The sequence below is a fragment of the Schistocerca serialis genome, chromosome 8 (genome assembly GCF_023864345.2).
Source record: "Schistocerca serialis cubense isolate TAMUIC-IGC-003099 chromosome 8, iqSchSeri2.2, whole genome shotgun sequence".
Taxonomy (NCBI): Eukaryota; Metazoa; Arthropoda; class Insecta; order Orthoptera; family Acrididae; genus Schistocerca; species Schistocerca serialis.
Window position 1 is genome coordinate 500,733,311 of NC_064645.1, and position 17,668 is coordinate 500,750,978.

At 38.6% G+C, this 17,668-nt stretch overlaps 1 protein-coding gene across 1 annotated transcript in view; it reads right to left on the bottom strand.

Annotated features, from left to right (window-relative positions):
* LOC126416371 (uncharacterized) overlaps positions 1-6,956 on the bottom strand; it is a 38,738-nt gene extending 31,782 nt beyond the window's left edge. The window contains exon 1 of the mRNA XM_050084052.1: positions 6,833-6,956. Within this exon, the coding sequence (XP_049940009.1) occupies positions 6,833-6,938 (106 nt within the window). The 5' untranslated portion in view covers positions 6,939-6,956. The remainder of the gene's footprint in view (positions 1-6,832) is intronic.
* Positions 6,957-17,668: the final 10,712 nt, after the last annotated feature.

A 17,668-nucleotide genomic window follows, 5' to 3' on the forward strand; every position in this document is an offset into this window, starting at 1 on the left:
TTTTTTATGGGATTATAATGACATATTTGATATAAAACCAGGGAGAGTAAAAGGTTATCAATGTAGACTAAAATTGAAAGCCCATGACCCGTTTTTCATAAAACCGTATGCTATCCCTATCTGTAAGAGGAAGGAGGTAAAAAGAGAACTTCAGAAAATGGAAAGGTGGAAAATAATAGAAAGAAGTTGTAGTTTTTACAATAACCCATTAGTGGTAGTTTCAAAATGAGATGGGGATATTCGTTTAGTGCTTGACTCTAGACACCTGAATAAATATTTGGAGAGAGAAACTGACCACCCTGAAAGTATAGATCAACTACTAAATAAGTTTGAAAATATGTGACTAGCCTTGACTTGACTTCTGGATTTCATCAGATTTAATTAGAAAGAGATTCTAGAAAATATACTGCATTTTTGTTTAATGGGAAATGTTTTCAATATTGTGTTGTACCATTCGGTTTGAATGTATCTGTGGCAGGATTTATTAGGGGATTGGACTTTGTTTTGGGTAAAGAACTCATAGAAAAGTTAATTATTTATGTGGATGACGTTTCGGTATCAAGTAAGACCTGGGAGGAACATATTGAAAGTTTAAAGGAAATTGGAGGGAAATGAGACAGAGGGGTATGACTTTGAAATTAGAAAAATGTAAGTTTGCAATGAAAGAATTAAAATTTCTTGGCCATTACATAAATGAAAAAGGGATTTTGCCCGATGGAGAAAAGGTTGAGGCCATCGCAAAATTCCCAAAACCTAGAAATAAAAAAGATTTAAAGTCTTATTTTGGATTAGTAAACTTCTATTGAAAATTTGTGAAAACACAAGCACTTAATGCACCATGTTTGAACAACCTGTTAAGAAAAAATGCAGTGTGGGATTGGTCTGATGAATGCCAGATAGCTTTTGACAGAATCAAGAAAGAACTGGCAGAAAGTGAAATCCTCCATAGACCTGATTTATCTTTACCATTTTGTTTGATGACAGACAGTTGTGATTATGAACTGGGGGTACATTATTCCAAGAGAAAGAAATTAACAGGAAAATTGAACATCATTCTATAGCATTTGCAAGCAGAACCTTACAGAAACATGAGAGAAATTACATGATAACTGAAAAGGAACTTTTGGCAATTGTATGGGGATTCAAAAAATTTAAAAATTATTTGTTTGGGCATGAAGTCAAAGTTTATACAGATCATAAAGCATTAACTTACTTAAAAGAGTGTAAATTGTATCATGGGAAAATTAACAGGTGGTCAATGTTCTTACAGCAGTTTAAATACACAGTTCATTTTACAAAGGGTAAGGAAAATGTCACTGCTGATGCCATGTCAAGAATGCCAGTGGGGAATGGAAATGATAATGGAAACAATAGTCAGGAGGGAAAGTTTAAAATAATGTATTTTAAAGATGTCAAAGAGGAAAGTGAAATTAGAAAAATCTGTAATCAATTGCGAAGATATAAAAATGGTGATGATCATTGGAAGCTTGTTAAAAGTTATTTAGGGAAGAAAGGTCATGAGAAACTACAAATGAACTATCAGGTCTTCAAAGGTATTCTCTGTTTTATAGACACAGCACAGATAGTGATGCCTGGAAAGTTTTCTGGGCAGATTCTCACATAAATACTTTGATAAAGTACACAAATGAAAGCTTCGGACACTGTGGCACATTTAAATGTATTCAAAAGATACTAGGGTGTATATATTTTCATAATATGTCTAGGAGAGTTAGGACCTTACTCGACTGCTGTGATAGATGTAAAAGAACAAAAGTTAGTAACAAAACCAACAAGGGACTTTTACAAAATGTGGTACCACATAAACAGTTGGATTCGGTAGGGATAGATTTGTATGATTAACTTCCAAGAGCTAAAGGGGGTTTTCAGTATATTTTCGTCATTGTAGATTTGTTTTCTAAATATGTGAAATTTTATCCTTTAAAGAAAGCAAATTGTAAGAAAGTAGCTTCTAGTTTTGTAAAGGGCTACTTCATTAAAGTGGGTACACCTAAGGCCATTTTATCTGACAATGGGAGCCAATTTCCTTCAAAATTTTGGAAGGACTTTGTAGAAGAACATAACATCAGACATATCTTAATATCATCCCATTCACCTACATGCAACCCAACTGAACGGTACATGAGGGAAATTGGTAGATTGTGTAGAACTTACTGTCAGAAAGATCACACAAATTGGTTATGTTATATTAATGAATTAGAAGACATTATGAATAGCCTACAACATACTTCCACAGGATACTCTCCTTATGAGATCATGTTTGACCAAAAACCACCTTACTTAATCAAAGAACTTATAGAGTTTTCAGCTTGTAAAAGTAGAATAACTATGAAAGATTATTATGAAAAAAGAAAGAAATGGCATGACAAACAGATAAAAAACATGGAATTCAAAGTTGGGGATCTAGTTTTGACAAAAAGTTACACCAAGTCTAAAGCACTAAAAGAGAAATGGAGACATTTTTTGATATTTATACAGGACCATTTGAAATCATTGAAAACCCATGCCCAAATGCTTATAGACTTGTATATCCTAAGTCCAAAAGATTATTTGGACTCGGGAATGTTACGGAGCTTAAATTATACAAACAGTCTTCATCACTCATATAACATTATGAGAACTGTCCTTCCTCAGGAGGTTGCAAGCTCTTTTTGCAATTTGGGGGTGGCAAACCCAAGGCTCCGAGATGGTGTGACTCTTTTCTTTTCAAGTCACATCCTCTCTTACTTTTCTGTACAAACTCACGCTCTTCCACTTTCTGATTCAGACAAATAGTTAGAGACTGGATGCCAAAAGGAACTGGTGCACATATTTTATACCAAGCAAGCTGCCTTTTTCTGGTTATGTGGATATGAGTGCAAACTTTGGGCAGGTTTAATAATGTGTGGTTTGATAATACAACCAGAGTATGGATTTTGAGGAGAGTTGGTGTAATATTTACTAATGATGTCTGTAAAGTTACTCTCACTATGCTGATAATGTTATACTCTCAATGTACTGATGATTTGTGAAAAGTTGAGAAAATGTTTAGAGTTGGAGAGAAGTTTACTTAAGATATCTGTGCTGTTATAGTGCATTCTATCACTTTACAACTGAGTTGTGATTGCAATTAGGTTAGACTGTTTGTAGTCTTATATATGTGTTCTCATTCGGTTTGACCTGTTACTATACCTATTGTCCGCCTCGGTAGCTGAGTGGTCAGCGTGACAGACTGTTAATCCCAAGGGCTCGGGTTCGATTCCCGGCTGGGTCGGAGATTTTCTCCGCTCAGGGACTGGGTGTTGTGTTGTCCTAATCATCATCATTTCATCCCCATCGACGCGCAGGTCGCCGAAGTGGCGTCAAATCAAAGACCTGCACCAGGCGAACGGTCTACCCGACGGGAGGCCCTAGCCACACGACATTTCCATTTTTTACTATACCTATTATGTGAAAGTCACTGGATAGACATTGATTTACTATCAAGTATGAAAATACTCTGTCATGATCTTGTCCTTAACATGTATCAGATCTGCTGTGTAATTGGCAAAGGAACATTTATCAGAAAGAAATTTATTATGTTTGTATTACTTCTGTAATCCCTCTGTGGAGCATAAAGAAATTGGAATTTTATGTTGGAGATAGTTACTGGGACAGAAGTGTTCAGATTCCCAGGATTTAAGATTCACACAGTTTTATTTTCACGTTATTTTTACTGCTTCAATGACCATTATGATCAACCATTGGTAGTCTTATTTAATTATTCTTTTGCCATCTTAGTACTATAAAATAGGGATAAGGTTTGCTATATGTCTGGTATCTGTATAAGTCATGATATCTCCTTAGTATAGATACGTGGTGTTCTTTGTCACAATGTTTACGCAAATCTGAAAAATCAGCTCAGCTTTCAACTTAAAGTGATACAAAATGTTTGAGTTAGGTACTGTTCAATACTGCTGTATGTTAAGTCAATGATTTCAATACATACAAATGATAGCTTACAATCTGATTCTTAATGAAAAGTGGTTAAATTTCTCAATATCTTATTGAGGATACTCTGATGAGCACTAACGATTCATATGTAATGAGTAACACAGGAAAAAATAAAGACTGAGGATTCAAATTCATGATATAGTTGTGGTTCTTGCAGACATCTACTTACAATTGAAGTCTAGTTGAATCATTAATACGTAATTGATGAGGAAATATATATATTTATCATACCTTTAGAGTGGCTGAACTAACCATTTTACTCCTAATATTAACCCATTCATAATAACCACTAGTACTTCACCCTTATCTGTACCCAATTTTATTTACTGTCTGATCTGATGTTGCTACATCAAGTCTAATGTGGTGATGACCAACGAGAAATCTGTCACTTGTTGCGCAGTATGTATTCTGGAAGTAACCTGCTGGTACTTAATTTGCCAATGTAAATCTGATTCTACAGTGGCATGTGGCCATGGTGGCTCTCAGTCTCTACGAGAAGCTGCTGAAAAATTTGGGATGATGACGTTCATGTTATGAGAACAAGGTGCCTTTGACAATTATTGTGGGCAAATCCCTTTATCCGTCCTTATGGTTTCCTGACTTGAAATGTTCATGTCGCTTCAGTTGCTCTAAAGTATGAGTTTGACTTATAAAGAAATGATGATGTTTGGTGCTACAAGTGGTACAGTCATTATGTCTATGGGCATTTCAACAGTTGAAAACTGACATAATTTTTCCATGAAAATAGATGTCTGAAAGGCTAACAATTACTGTTTCTTGTAAATTGCTTGACAACTACCTTTACATGATACGATGCATACTATAATCATCTGTTTAATCTGGTATATCTAGACTTAATACAATGATATACTGTTACATGCAATATAATTCTTTTAATCACCCATTGTCAATGTATTTATTCATACGCGCTGCTGCTAGTAATATTTTCTGCCTGTACTTAATACAATGATATACTGCTACATGTAACATGGTTCTCAGTAATCACTTATTATCAATGCTCTATTCCTTTCAAAAGAAATATACTTACTTTAATTAATCTACAACTTACAAGCACAAAATTAGAACTACTGATGTATTGACATACAGGGTGTTACAAAAACGTACGGCCAAACTTTCAGGAAACATTCCTCACACACAAAGAAAGAAAATATGTTATGTGGACATGTGTCCGGAAATGCTTACTTTCCATGTTAGAGGTCATTTTATTACTTCTCTTCAAATCACATTAATCATGGAATGGAAACACACAGCAACAGAACGTACCAGCATGACTTCAAACACTTTGCTACAGGAAATGTTCAAAATGTCCTCCGTTAGCGAGGATACATGTATCCACCCTCCATCGCATGGAATCTCTGATGCGTTGATGCAGCCCTGGAGAATGGCGTATTGTATCACAGCCGTCCACAATACGAGCACGAAGAGTCTTTACATTTGGTACCAGGGTTGCGTAGACAAGAGCTTTCAAATGTCCCCATAAATGAAAGCCAAGAGGGTTGAGGTCAGGAGAGCATGGAGGCCATGGAATTGGTCTGCCTCTACCAATCCATCGGTCACTGAATCTGTTGTTGAGAAGCGTACGAACACTTCGACTGAAATGTGCAGGATCTCCATCGTGCATGAACCACATGTTGTGTCGTACTTGTAAAGGCACATGTTCTAGCAGCACAGGTAGAGTATCCCGTATGAAATCATGATAATGTGCTCCATTGAGCGTAGGTGGAAGAACATGGGGCCCAATCAAGACATCACCAACAATGCCTGCCCAAACGTTCGCAGAAAATCTGTGTTGATGACGTGATTGCACAATTGCGTGCGGATTCTCGTCAGCCCACACATGTTGAGGATGTCCAGTTGAGGCTTTGCTGTGAAATTTCCAGCCTTCATCACTGATAGACAGGTCTCAACACGGGTACATAAGCCAGGTGTCATATACATCTCCACAGTTGCCATTCACTGTGTCATTTATGGCCCATGACACTCCACAGTTGCCTCAGCGGCAGTTTTGGATAGCGCCATTTTATCATGCATGGCATGCAAACAGTTTACAAACTTAGCTGTTTCAGAAATGCTTCTACTATTGTTCAGGAAGCCAATGATCATGTCCTTTTCGATGTCAGATAAATTGTTCCATTTCTGCATTATGACAATGACTGCACTGTTTTCTGCATCACCACCAACCCCAGAAGCTTTACATACCCTCCACTGCTAGTGCTGCCACCTGCCATTTGTATGGCAAGCTGATGCCAAACATAGACAGTTGTCACATTAACGTGACTGGACTGTGCATATGTTGATTGTGATATGTTACATTTTAATCATTTGTGTTTTACTTTCCGACTCAAGAGTGAAGGTTAGTTTGTCAGCTGATTTGCCTTCTGTTTTATCAGATTATGAGATGAAGTGATACAGATTTCATGATTTAGACCTTCCATCTAAATCATTAAGCAGGACCTGTTAATCCATTATCCAGACCACTGACTCATCTTCTACATTTAGATAATATAAGTAATCTACTAGCCACTGTTTGCTGAGTTCTTTTACAATTTCACCTTCTGTGAAACTGATTGTGACTGGATGCATTAATGTGAGAGAAAATGGGAGAGAAGGAGCACTATTTTAACTGAGTTCCATGTCACACATATTTCAGTTTTTTTTATATTTTAACGACATTCATCTTAAATTTTTCTGACAAGAGTGCTAACGACCCTGCTGTAGAGGACCCTTCATATATAAACATACACTATGAAATGTTACTGTAAATAATTACATAGTTTTTGTACAAAAATCAAAACACCAAAATTCACATAGGCCTACTTACAGTACTTACAGTTTGCTTCTTGCATACTTCTGGAAGAATGTAACATCTTCCTTTCAAACAATGGCTCAAAAAACTTAAATCTTTCCTGTTTCATTGGATTTGTCATTGTTACTATTAGTGATAGATCTTCATTAAAGACATCTTTGAGCTGAAAATCAAATGAAGGAATGCAACAGATGATAAAGTTTGACAGTTTATGAAAAAATACCATATACAAGTTGAAGCATTAAGCGAGCATTGCACAAACCAAAAATTTTGTCTTTTGACTTTAAAGGGCTTCAAAAGCCTCTTACAATTCATTCAAATGGTGTGCTGTAATCCTAACTGAATGAATTTCAGTTTTCAATTGCTGAAATTGTAAATATGTTTTCAGTGGTATAGGAAAGGTTTTATGTAGTCTCAAACTAGGGAACTTGGCTCTAAAGGAAAATGCTATTGGCAAATCATTTGGTAAAATATATACATGAAACATTAAAGAATAACTGGCCAACAAAAAGGACAATCCTGCAGGTACAAAACAAAGTTCAATACAATTTGTAGTGAGTTGTATGACAAAAAAATATTCATAATGAAGCAAAGACTTTCGTGATATGAAATGTGTGATAAACCAGGTGTGTTAACACCTACGCATCAAGCACCAGCTGACACCTTATACATTGACCATAGACACACAACTGGCACATATGATGTGTCTGTCACAGTCTTCTCATTGTGCCTCACTGCAACTCAGTAAAGTGTATTTTGTCAATCTAGCAGAATGCGGGCAAGTGTTATTGTGGAGCAGAATCACTTCATGCAGTTTTCCTGGCCATTGTTCCTGGATTGCATCTGCAAGATGTCTCAGCTGTTGACAACAAATACCAGCAGTGATCAGTACACCTTAGGGAAGCAGTTTTTAGCACACCACACTGTCACTGTTCCATCAGATACATAATATTATCTTTTGTGGATACTTACAGATCTATGAATGGGGAGGTGTTGCTTTGTTTGGTAACAACCATTCCTTTCTTCTCTTTATGTTAGCCTAAAGACACCATTTCTCATCACTGGTAACGATACAGGATAGGAAAGGTTGGTGCTGTTCAGGAGCCAATTGACGACGAGCAAGCACAGATGCACATATGGCCACTCACCGATTTTTTTGATTTTGGCTCAGAGCATGCAGACCCAAACACCTGATTTTTGAACCATCCCCATTGCATGAAAATGTCTCACCATGGTGAAATGATCACATTTCATCACATTTGCCAGTTCTTGAGTACAGTGACATGGATCATTGTGGATTAATGATCTTCATCAAACCCTGAAAATCTTCCTTTGTGGAGATCCACTAATGTCAAAATGATCCTCGATAAAGGAGAAAACTGTTTTCTTGCATGCACTGTCAAATGGTATCATTCCCATACAAGGCATAAACATTTCTGGCTGTATCTGCTGCTGTCACCCCTCTATTGAACTCATTCAGAAGAATGTGTCAGATATGTTCTGATTTCTCGACTTCGCACTCCATTTTCAAGTGTCCACAGCTCCACTCACTATCTCCATATGATGAAATGGCAATATGTAGTCTCAAATATCAACAATGAACTACAAATTAAAAATGACAATTGATAAATAAACCCATCGCAACTGTAATATCAGCATGCAAAATAAAAATGTTACAAACTTATTCATCAACCTAATACTTGTTCTGGAGGTCCTGACTCATGTTTTTATGTTGTGAGTTATAGCATAATTGGTAATGGTTGAGGGCATTTTTCTTGTTCATTACATAACCATTGACCCTGTGCAACAGGCTACCTTACCAGATGTATTGATGGAAGTTGCTACAGCAATTTCTGCAACAGCAGTTACAGGGAGAGAAATATCAGGAAGCCTAGTTGTCTGCATTACTCTCATAGTCATCAGCTGCAAATTCACCACTGTTCCAGCCTTAGAATGAGACAGCAGAAGAGTTGGAAGCACACAAAAAGTGCCTCCAGCAGCACTTTGCTGCATTCCAGGGAATGGATCCACCCATGTTAAAACATTTTTCGTTTCATGGCTCTCAACCCGTACGTTCTTGCATCTTTGCAAACTGATCCTTCTCACAGAACTACCACATCTGACCTTTGATGAAATGTGAGCTCTATTAACTAATTACTTTCATTGACTCTGCCATGTCATTGCATCCCGCCTGGAATTTTATCAATGACATAAATGGCCTAATCAGTCATACCATGCCTAGGTGGCTGAACTGCAGGGGCACAGTAAGAAATGCAACAATGTGACTCCAGTCAATAAGGAATCATATGCAGCAGTGATAATCAGGAATGCAATTATTTTGGAGGCTCTGGGTAAGGAGATGCATCAGAAAGCTCTACAATTTGAGGACCCTACTTTGAAGGACAGTTTAAAAATGCCTACATCCTTCCAAGTTTCCCACGCTGCAGACTATCAACTAGAATTCTGAGTCATGGCAGCAGCCGTCATCTCAGACCTAGGCGAGGAATCCAACTATGCCACTCAGCAAATGTGATAACAATAGAGTGCAAAATCCACCGCACCCTCATTCCACCTGGTAAACAAGGAAAGAAGTATGGGCCCCCTGACCAGAGCCTGTTTCCATTACACCTGGACTGTATCTGAAAACATGCCAGTGAAGACAGCCTTGACATATGAGCACAGTCTGAGGGATGCCAGAAGGAAGGACATCTTGCGTCTGTCTGCTGTGTTCAGGACAAAAAACACTCAGCTCAACAGGACATAATGGACATTAATGTGAATTCATCAGAGTTTCATGCCACAGTGGTGTCACCTAAGAAACTGTTCATCATGCTCATTTTGCACAATAAATAAATTCAACTAAAGATTGACACTCTGCATCCCTTTTAAAGTTCCAAATGTATCTCCAGCTGGGGACGCCACCCCTTCAACCCACAGCTCACCGCTTTGTGACATACAACAAACAATATGTTCCAGTCAAAGGACAACTCACAATCATGACAACATATAAAAATGTCATACTACATTTCACTATCCCTGGGGTTAACAACACAGATACGGGGAATCTATTTTAATATTCTTCCTGCTTTCAGATTTGTCATCCATGACATGGTCCACCTGGTCTCAGACCAAGTACTGTTTCAGGAATTGGAAACCCTCAGTAAGGAATACTCTCACATTTTCTTTGGGGGTCTAGCAAAAGCAAAGAATTTACAGTCCACATTACATTCAAGAAATTGGCGCACCCTAATTTTTTCCATGCACATTCCTTACCCTTCACACTGCAGGATGGCATTGAGAATGAGCTAGACAGAATGACAGGCTTGGAAGTCATAGAACTCGTGTCTGCAAGTGAATGGGCAATGCCTTTGGTTATTGTGAAACAATAGTCTATGCCTGTGTGAATCAGAGATCAATATGTGCCCATCTTGAAACCAAATGAGCTTTCCTCTGCAGTTACAGGAGGCTGTATTTTTCAAAAATTAATCTCTCTGAAGCCTACTTACAGGTATCCCTGGATGAGTAATAGAAAGTCCTGACAGTCAACATGCCACGTGGGTTACATCATTTCAGACACGTAGTCTTCAAAGTGGTCAGTGCCCCAGCAATCTCTGCATAAATTACATAGATGGCATTGTGCTGATGGGGGCCACAGTGTAAGGACACTTAGGAAACTTGCAGCAGCTGTTCCACACCTTCCAGTTCGCAGGCCTCAAATGCAATCTCAAAAAATCTCTCCTTCTCCAACTGTTGGTGGAATAACTATGATGCATAATTTCTTTTGAAGGTATTTAGCCCACACAGAAGCTGGTCAAAGCCATCAGTCCTTGTTGGGAAAATTTATTCCAGGTGCTCAACAATTTGCTGAAGAAGGGCATGTATTTTGTATGGTCAAAGGCCTGTGAACAGAATCTGAGGTAGGCCCTCCTATCGGCACCACGTCTTGCTACATTTCAGTTGGGCAAACAGTTGGTAATGGTGGTGGACACCTCTGAATGGGCCTGGGGGCCGTCCTGGCACATAAAGACATGGTCAGCTTTGAACGTCTGGTTTCTTTTGTGTCAAAGACACTCAATGCAGTGCAGAAGACATATTTGTAAATCAAAAAAGAGGCTCTTGTGATCATCTTTCTGCAGAAGAAATTTCAAGTATTCCTAGATGGAACAAAGTTTCATGTCATTATGGATCACAAAAAGTTAATCTCCATCTTTGATCCTGCAGTAAAACTACCCAAGAGGACTGCCTGCCAACTGCAGCACTGGGCACTCTTTCTCCGCAGGTGCCATTACAAAATTCACTTCAACAGTACTACACAACATGCCAATGGGGACGCCCTTTCCTGACTCCCAGTGTGCCCTAACTTGAATTTCGATTGACATGAGATCTTGTGTTGCCAGTTGGACATTCACACCTTTCCCATCAGGGTGGGGGAGCAGGTGGCTTTGCGATAGCCAAGGATAACATCTTAAGATAGATAGGGTAGTACATACAGGAGGGCAGGCCGGACTGCATTTCCACTCAGGATTCTAACCTATTGCAGCAGTACTTCTACCTCCACCACCAGCTAATCAAGGTGGATGTAGTTGTCCTACCAACCACAGATCAACAGTCTCCCCATGTATTTTTGCTGGAAACTGCGCACCTGTCAACCTCTCAGCTCTTGCACCAAGGTTCCTGGCATATCTCACAAACTAAACTACTCACTTGACACAATGCATACTCATTGGGCATAGACCGGCAGGTTAAACATTTTGTCTGCAACTGTGATCAGTGTGAACAACAGCAAGCAGCTCCATGCTGATGTGCTTACACTTATGGAAGTGGATTCATGTCAACTATGGGGGCCCTTCTGGGTACTAGCTGGCTCATTGTTCCTGGCGCATACTCCAACTTTCTGTACATGGACAACTGTTGGTCCACAAGTTCAGAGACTGTGGTTGCAGCATTCAGCAGAATTTTTGCCATTGGAGGACTTCCTCTCAGGCGGCCTTCAACAATGGATCACAATCTTGCTCCCAGGTTTTCGGGTAGCTCTTCCACAGAAATCACATTCGACACCTGCTATATCCGTCTTACCAGCCCCAGTCAAATGGTAAGGTTGAAAAACTCATGTGAACTTTTAAACACAGATGAAGAATTGTGTGGTCAATGCTCCTAAAGATGTGGTGCTACACTGTTTTTTTAATTCCTACAGATTGATGTCTATAGGGGAGAAGAGTCTGTTGGAACTCCTCCATGGCCATCAGCCCAGCACACTCCTCTATTTCATACTGCCAAGGCCTATGGGGCCATCTATGGTGCTGTCTCCATACTTCTGGCTGGGCACCCATGTGTGGGCATGGGGCTTCAGACACCAGGACAAGTTGATTCCAGCAGTCATCTAGCAGTAGCTGGGATGCCACATGTCATTCTGGCCACAAGTGACTGGACAGTGACATGCCATCAACATCAGCTCCACCTGCAATGGCCACCACAGCCGCCAGGCTCTCTTCTGCTGGACCATTTGCTATCTCTCCTCCTGCTTCTGAGTTGTTCCTGCTTTCTGGTTCTCATCCCTGTTTGCTAATACCAACCATGGCCTCATCTCACGTTGACAGGGTGTATACGTGGACTAGAAAGAAAATTCTCGGATTTTTCCCAGATTTTCCAGTTAAAAATACACTTTTTCTTGGGTGAAAATAAACTTCTTCCTGGATGAAAGTTGATTTTTTCCATGTTAATTAACAATATACTTTCCCTCAGAGCTGTAAAACTTATTAATCCTTTGAGTGGTGAAGGTTTTATACACTGGCACAGAATTTCCCAGCACTTAGGGAAATGCAACCTAGAAAAAACAATGCATTTTGGAAATGTCTTCAATTTGTGGCAACATTTACACAGTATATGTTCATATCACAGGAGTATAAACATGAATTTCAGCAATTACAGCACAGTAACTTCTGAAGTACTGAAATTGAGTGTGTGATGCATTGTTGTCAGCCAGTCATAGCTCATGTCACATGATCTTGCCAACCAATGATAGAAGATATTCAGAGCATAAGACACATGATGCAGTCAGCCAGTAGCAACATCACTGTAATGTGAACACATAAATAGAAAAAGTTAATGGCATAAATTAATATACATACAGTATAACCACAAGAAAAGCTAAGCTTTCACATATAATATTGGTTGTCAAAAATTTTTTGCTGTTTCTTTTCTGATTGTGTGGTTAGGCAGAATCCTAAGAGCATCAGCTTAAATTGCAGTGGCTGAATGTTTCTGACAAGTAGGATTATGAATTTCACAGCTGTGCACCAAACATTTCATGGGTTACCTGGCTGAATACATGTTCCATCGAGCACTTTGACTTTTCCATAGTAAAGCCAATTACATATAAAATTGCTCAATAACTGACCTCAGACTTTCTTTTTTAAGGATAATTATAATTTTTGCCATCATTATTGTATAACTTGTAATCTATGAGAGAACTAAAATGAAAATGAAAAACGAACATTGAAACTTGCTTTTTAGTGTATGTTACCTCCTTAAGATGTATCAAACACAAATGTGCCAACAAAATTTTAAATAACGGCATAAAGCACTGCTCTTCCAGGCCCAAAATTTTTCGAAGTGGCTAGTGCTCAGTGTTAAATTCTGATGTGAGTCTAATGTTATGTGACTTAAGAAATTCATCACACATTCCCACACACAACATAACTCATCTTGTGTAAAAGGAAATTTACTTTTAAAGTAGCATTTCTGAAACCACTATTCACAATTTATTCCTGTGACCTGTTATAAATGTAAACAGTTGTGATCTCACACTTGTCAAAATAGCCCTACAAGAAAGATGCACTGAAAGCAGTTTATTGTTAGGAAGTATTGCACACTCTTTAACACATTTTGCTGTTGGCAGAGGCTTGTGTAAGCACTGTGTTTTTTTGTTGCAAATGGAACATTTTCTTTGCAACTAAAGTGTTATTTTGGTGTTATTGTCTCATTTATGTTTTATTACTGCAGTATTATTTTGCACTAGTGGGCTAAAGTAAAATTCTCTGTTAGAGTATCAATTCTTACCAGTAAAAATTACAAGAATTTTATTGAAAACTAAAACAATGAAAAATTCCCAGAATTCTAAAAGAATCACAAAATTTTAAAAAATTCCTGTATTTCTCCCAGAGGAAAAAATTCCCAGGTTTTTCTCAGATTTCCTGGTTGTCCTGGGGCATACACTCCCCGCTACTAGCACCACTGCAGCAGAACCCAATGTAGACATGAAGTGGCCTCTGCTACCAGTGTCAGAGGCACTAAGGCTCTGCCTGCGTTGCCAGGTGGTGACCTTGTGGCCATAAGCTCCCATTTGCACAGACTGGGGCTGGTAGAACTAGAGGGGCCAATCAACCCTTCTGATACATCATCCTGGGTTGGAGCACTGCCTGGACGCCCAGCCAAGCAGGATCAACTCACCAAGATGCAGCTCACTGCTTCTCCACAGAAGAAGGAATGTGGAACCCACTAGGCTGCCACCAATACATCAGGCACCAGCCAGTGTCTCCAGCATTGGCTGTTGACGCACAACTGGCACATAAGACATGACATGCAACAATGCACAATGGTTGTGCAGATACTCCCCAGCACCACCTGTGACATGGAATCTATGCTTGTGATCACCGCCCAGTGATTGCCCTCAGTCTGCTATCACTTATCATGATATTTACTACACTCAATAGAACTGTACTGTTCCTATCTTGTCACACGACTATGCCACACATTGTATTCATTGTGAATTATTGTCCTGTGAGATTGTTAGATATACTTGTTCTGGGGGTGTTGTCTTGTGTTTTTATGTTGTGAGTTACAACTGAATGAATCAAGTTAAACATTAGAAAAGAGAAGAAGTTTTTAGGAAATGCACTGATATTAAACCAGCATTAAGATGCCATCAAATATTTCTGCTAACTCAAACTAGCAAAGAAGAAAAGCCAGTACTTTTTAAGAAGCTGTTGCTTCCTGGTTTGTATTAAATAGTGCTATCATATTACCTAAATGACCACTTTCATGCTTGTGATGGAACATCAGTTATCAAAGTGAAAAAAAATAGAAGCCAGCTTACAAAGAATGTTGCTACTTTCCACACAGATAATGGGACTCGTTTTACATTTCTAAAGGTTTCTTTCTTTGTGGGAGCTATAACACATAAAGTATAAACGAAATTAATGTATGAATCTCCAACCCTTAAATCTAGGAGGTCACATAACTTGCAGGACTAGCACCTAATAAGGTGTTTCTTTTCTTTTCCTTTTTTAAAGTTTGAATTCTTAGAGGCAACCAGTTTCTTGCATAACATACATTGAAAGCCTGTTGAAAACTTTTATACCAAAACACAGAACTCTCTCTGAATCCCAAGACCACAATATCCATATCTAAATTAACTTTGTACCTTATGTCGTGTTTATGCAAATCAAAGTTCAACTGAAATTGATTTTCACAGTTAATGACAAATACTGTTGACATGTAGAAGTGCTGGGAAACAAGTGTACCAATTCCCTCATTTCAGAAAGGCTTCTCTAAAAGTGTAGTTATATTCATTACATAATATTCTTATTAGTCACTTTTATTTCAAATATTACAATTACTTTACCTGCATTGTGCCAAAACATGATTCTATAAGACAACAGGGATGCCAGGTAAGCAAAATTAGCTAAAAGCCAAATCTTTAAGTCAATGAAATGTGAGGTGTTTTTAGATCCTTAATACGATAATCTGAGCATTTTGTGTTGATATGTTAATCTGAGTGTTTACTTAATTTAGGAAGTTTTTCAGCTGAACCCAAACTAATTTTACACATACTGGTGCATTTACTGGACAACAGTTGATATCTACTTGCAGCACCATTTCATTTTTTATCTCTTTGCATATTTTTGATCAACTTCATGCACTGTTTCATTTCACATGAAGTTTTCTATTTTATTGACTGCTTTATAATAAGCTTTCTTTATTATGTTATTTTTCATGCTAGGGAACTATAAATATTAGTGAGTGGATTATGATATTAAACAAGTGAAACATGCATTGAAAGAATGGCTGTGCTGAATGAGACAAAGTTAGCATTTCCTTAGAAATGATACCATGAGGATAGTCAAGCCTGACAAGAAGAGCCACCTATCTGTGGGGGCTGAATCTGGTAAATAAGACACAGCACTGAGCAAATAAACTATTTGAGTTTCTAATGCCTAAGTAATTAGAAGGGGTGCTGCACTCAGGAAAAGACAGTTTTTGCATCAACGTTCTTAGTATTTATAACATTCCATCTGAAAGGAGCAGTAGTTATATTGGTGAGTCCATGAATATTGAAAAGTTGTGCAGAACATCAATGGCACATTAGATATAAACATTTGGACAAAATGTAGCTGATTAGCACTGCCTTACAAACAAGGGTGAAATTATATTTGAGAATACAAAAATTCTGTCCTCTGCAGTGACCTATCAATTTACTTAATCAAGGAGGTCAGAGTGTGCAACTTCAGCTACGACTGATGCAGTGGCTATGATGTCAGTGGTGCATGTAAGCAAGCATTCAAACTAGAAGACTTCAGAGAAATTTACAGATTCTTTACTTTCCAAAGAAAAAGTCACATATTGTTATCACCACCATAAAGATAATCTGTGGCACTATATGCAAATTCTTTTACTTCTGTGTGAGGTGTTGGTGACACAGGTCAGCATTAGCTGCCTCAACATACAGATGCTCCTGCTGTCACTGGAAAAATTCACTGAATGCACCAAGTTCTCAGCCAAACCAGATACTGAAAGAAGAGTGAGAATATTTAATTCATGGTATACTGGCAAAAAATGAATACAGCTACATAGAGACTGTGTGCCAGCTTATTACCAACTTTTGCTGTTCAGTCAGTATCTATTACAGGTCTCTATCACTGCCAGTGCCACAGAACAAGTACTAAAAATCTCAAGAAAGAAGCTGTCCAGTGAGAAGTTGCAGACAACATCCATTCAAGTAACCATTTCCTTATCTCAGTTCAAGAATCAGACAAGAACTCCTGGATAGCTGCAACCATAATGGATGTAGAGCAAGATAAAATGGACACTGCACAGCCAATGGCTATTTTCGGGGATTGAAACAGTGCCCACAATTGTATGAATTACATTGCATGAATTACGTTACCAGTACCTTGCCCATGCATAAATTGCTATATTTTTTCTATCTTTCTTTCCTTCCCTTAGGCAGGGAGAGAAGTTCATTAAGAGCACACTGATTCACTGTGAAAAATGCTTTGAGCTACATTTATATCTAATGTTACCTTCTTTCTTACGATGTTGGTGACTTAGTTTATAAAGCTTCAATTTTTTTTAGTTTAATAAAATACCAAGAGAGATTTATTCATGAGTTTCTTATAAAACCAGTAATATACAAAAAATACACTCCTGGAAATTGAAATAAGAACACCGTGAATTCATTGTCCCAGGAAGGGGAAACTTTATTGACACATTCCTGGGGTCAGATACATCACATGATCACACTGACAGAACCACAGGCACATAGACACAGGCAACAGAGCATGCACAATGTCGGCACTAGTACAGTGTATATCCACCTTTCGCAGCAATGCAGGCTGCTATTCTCCCATGGAGACGATCGTAGAGATGCTGGATGTAGTCCTGTGGAACGGCTTGCCATGCCATTTCCACCTGGCACCTCAGTTGGACCAGCGTTCGTGCTGGACGTGCAGACCGCGTGAGACGACGCTTCATCCAGTCCCAAACATGCTCAATGGGGGACAGATCCGGAGATCTTGCTGGCCAGGGTAGTTGACTTACACCTTCTAGAGCACGTTGGGTGGCACGGGATAC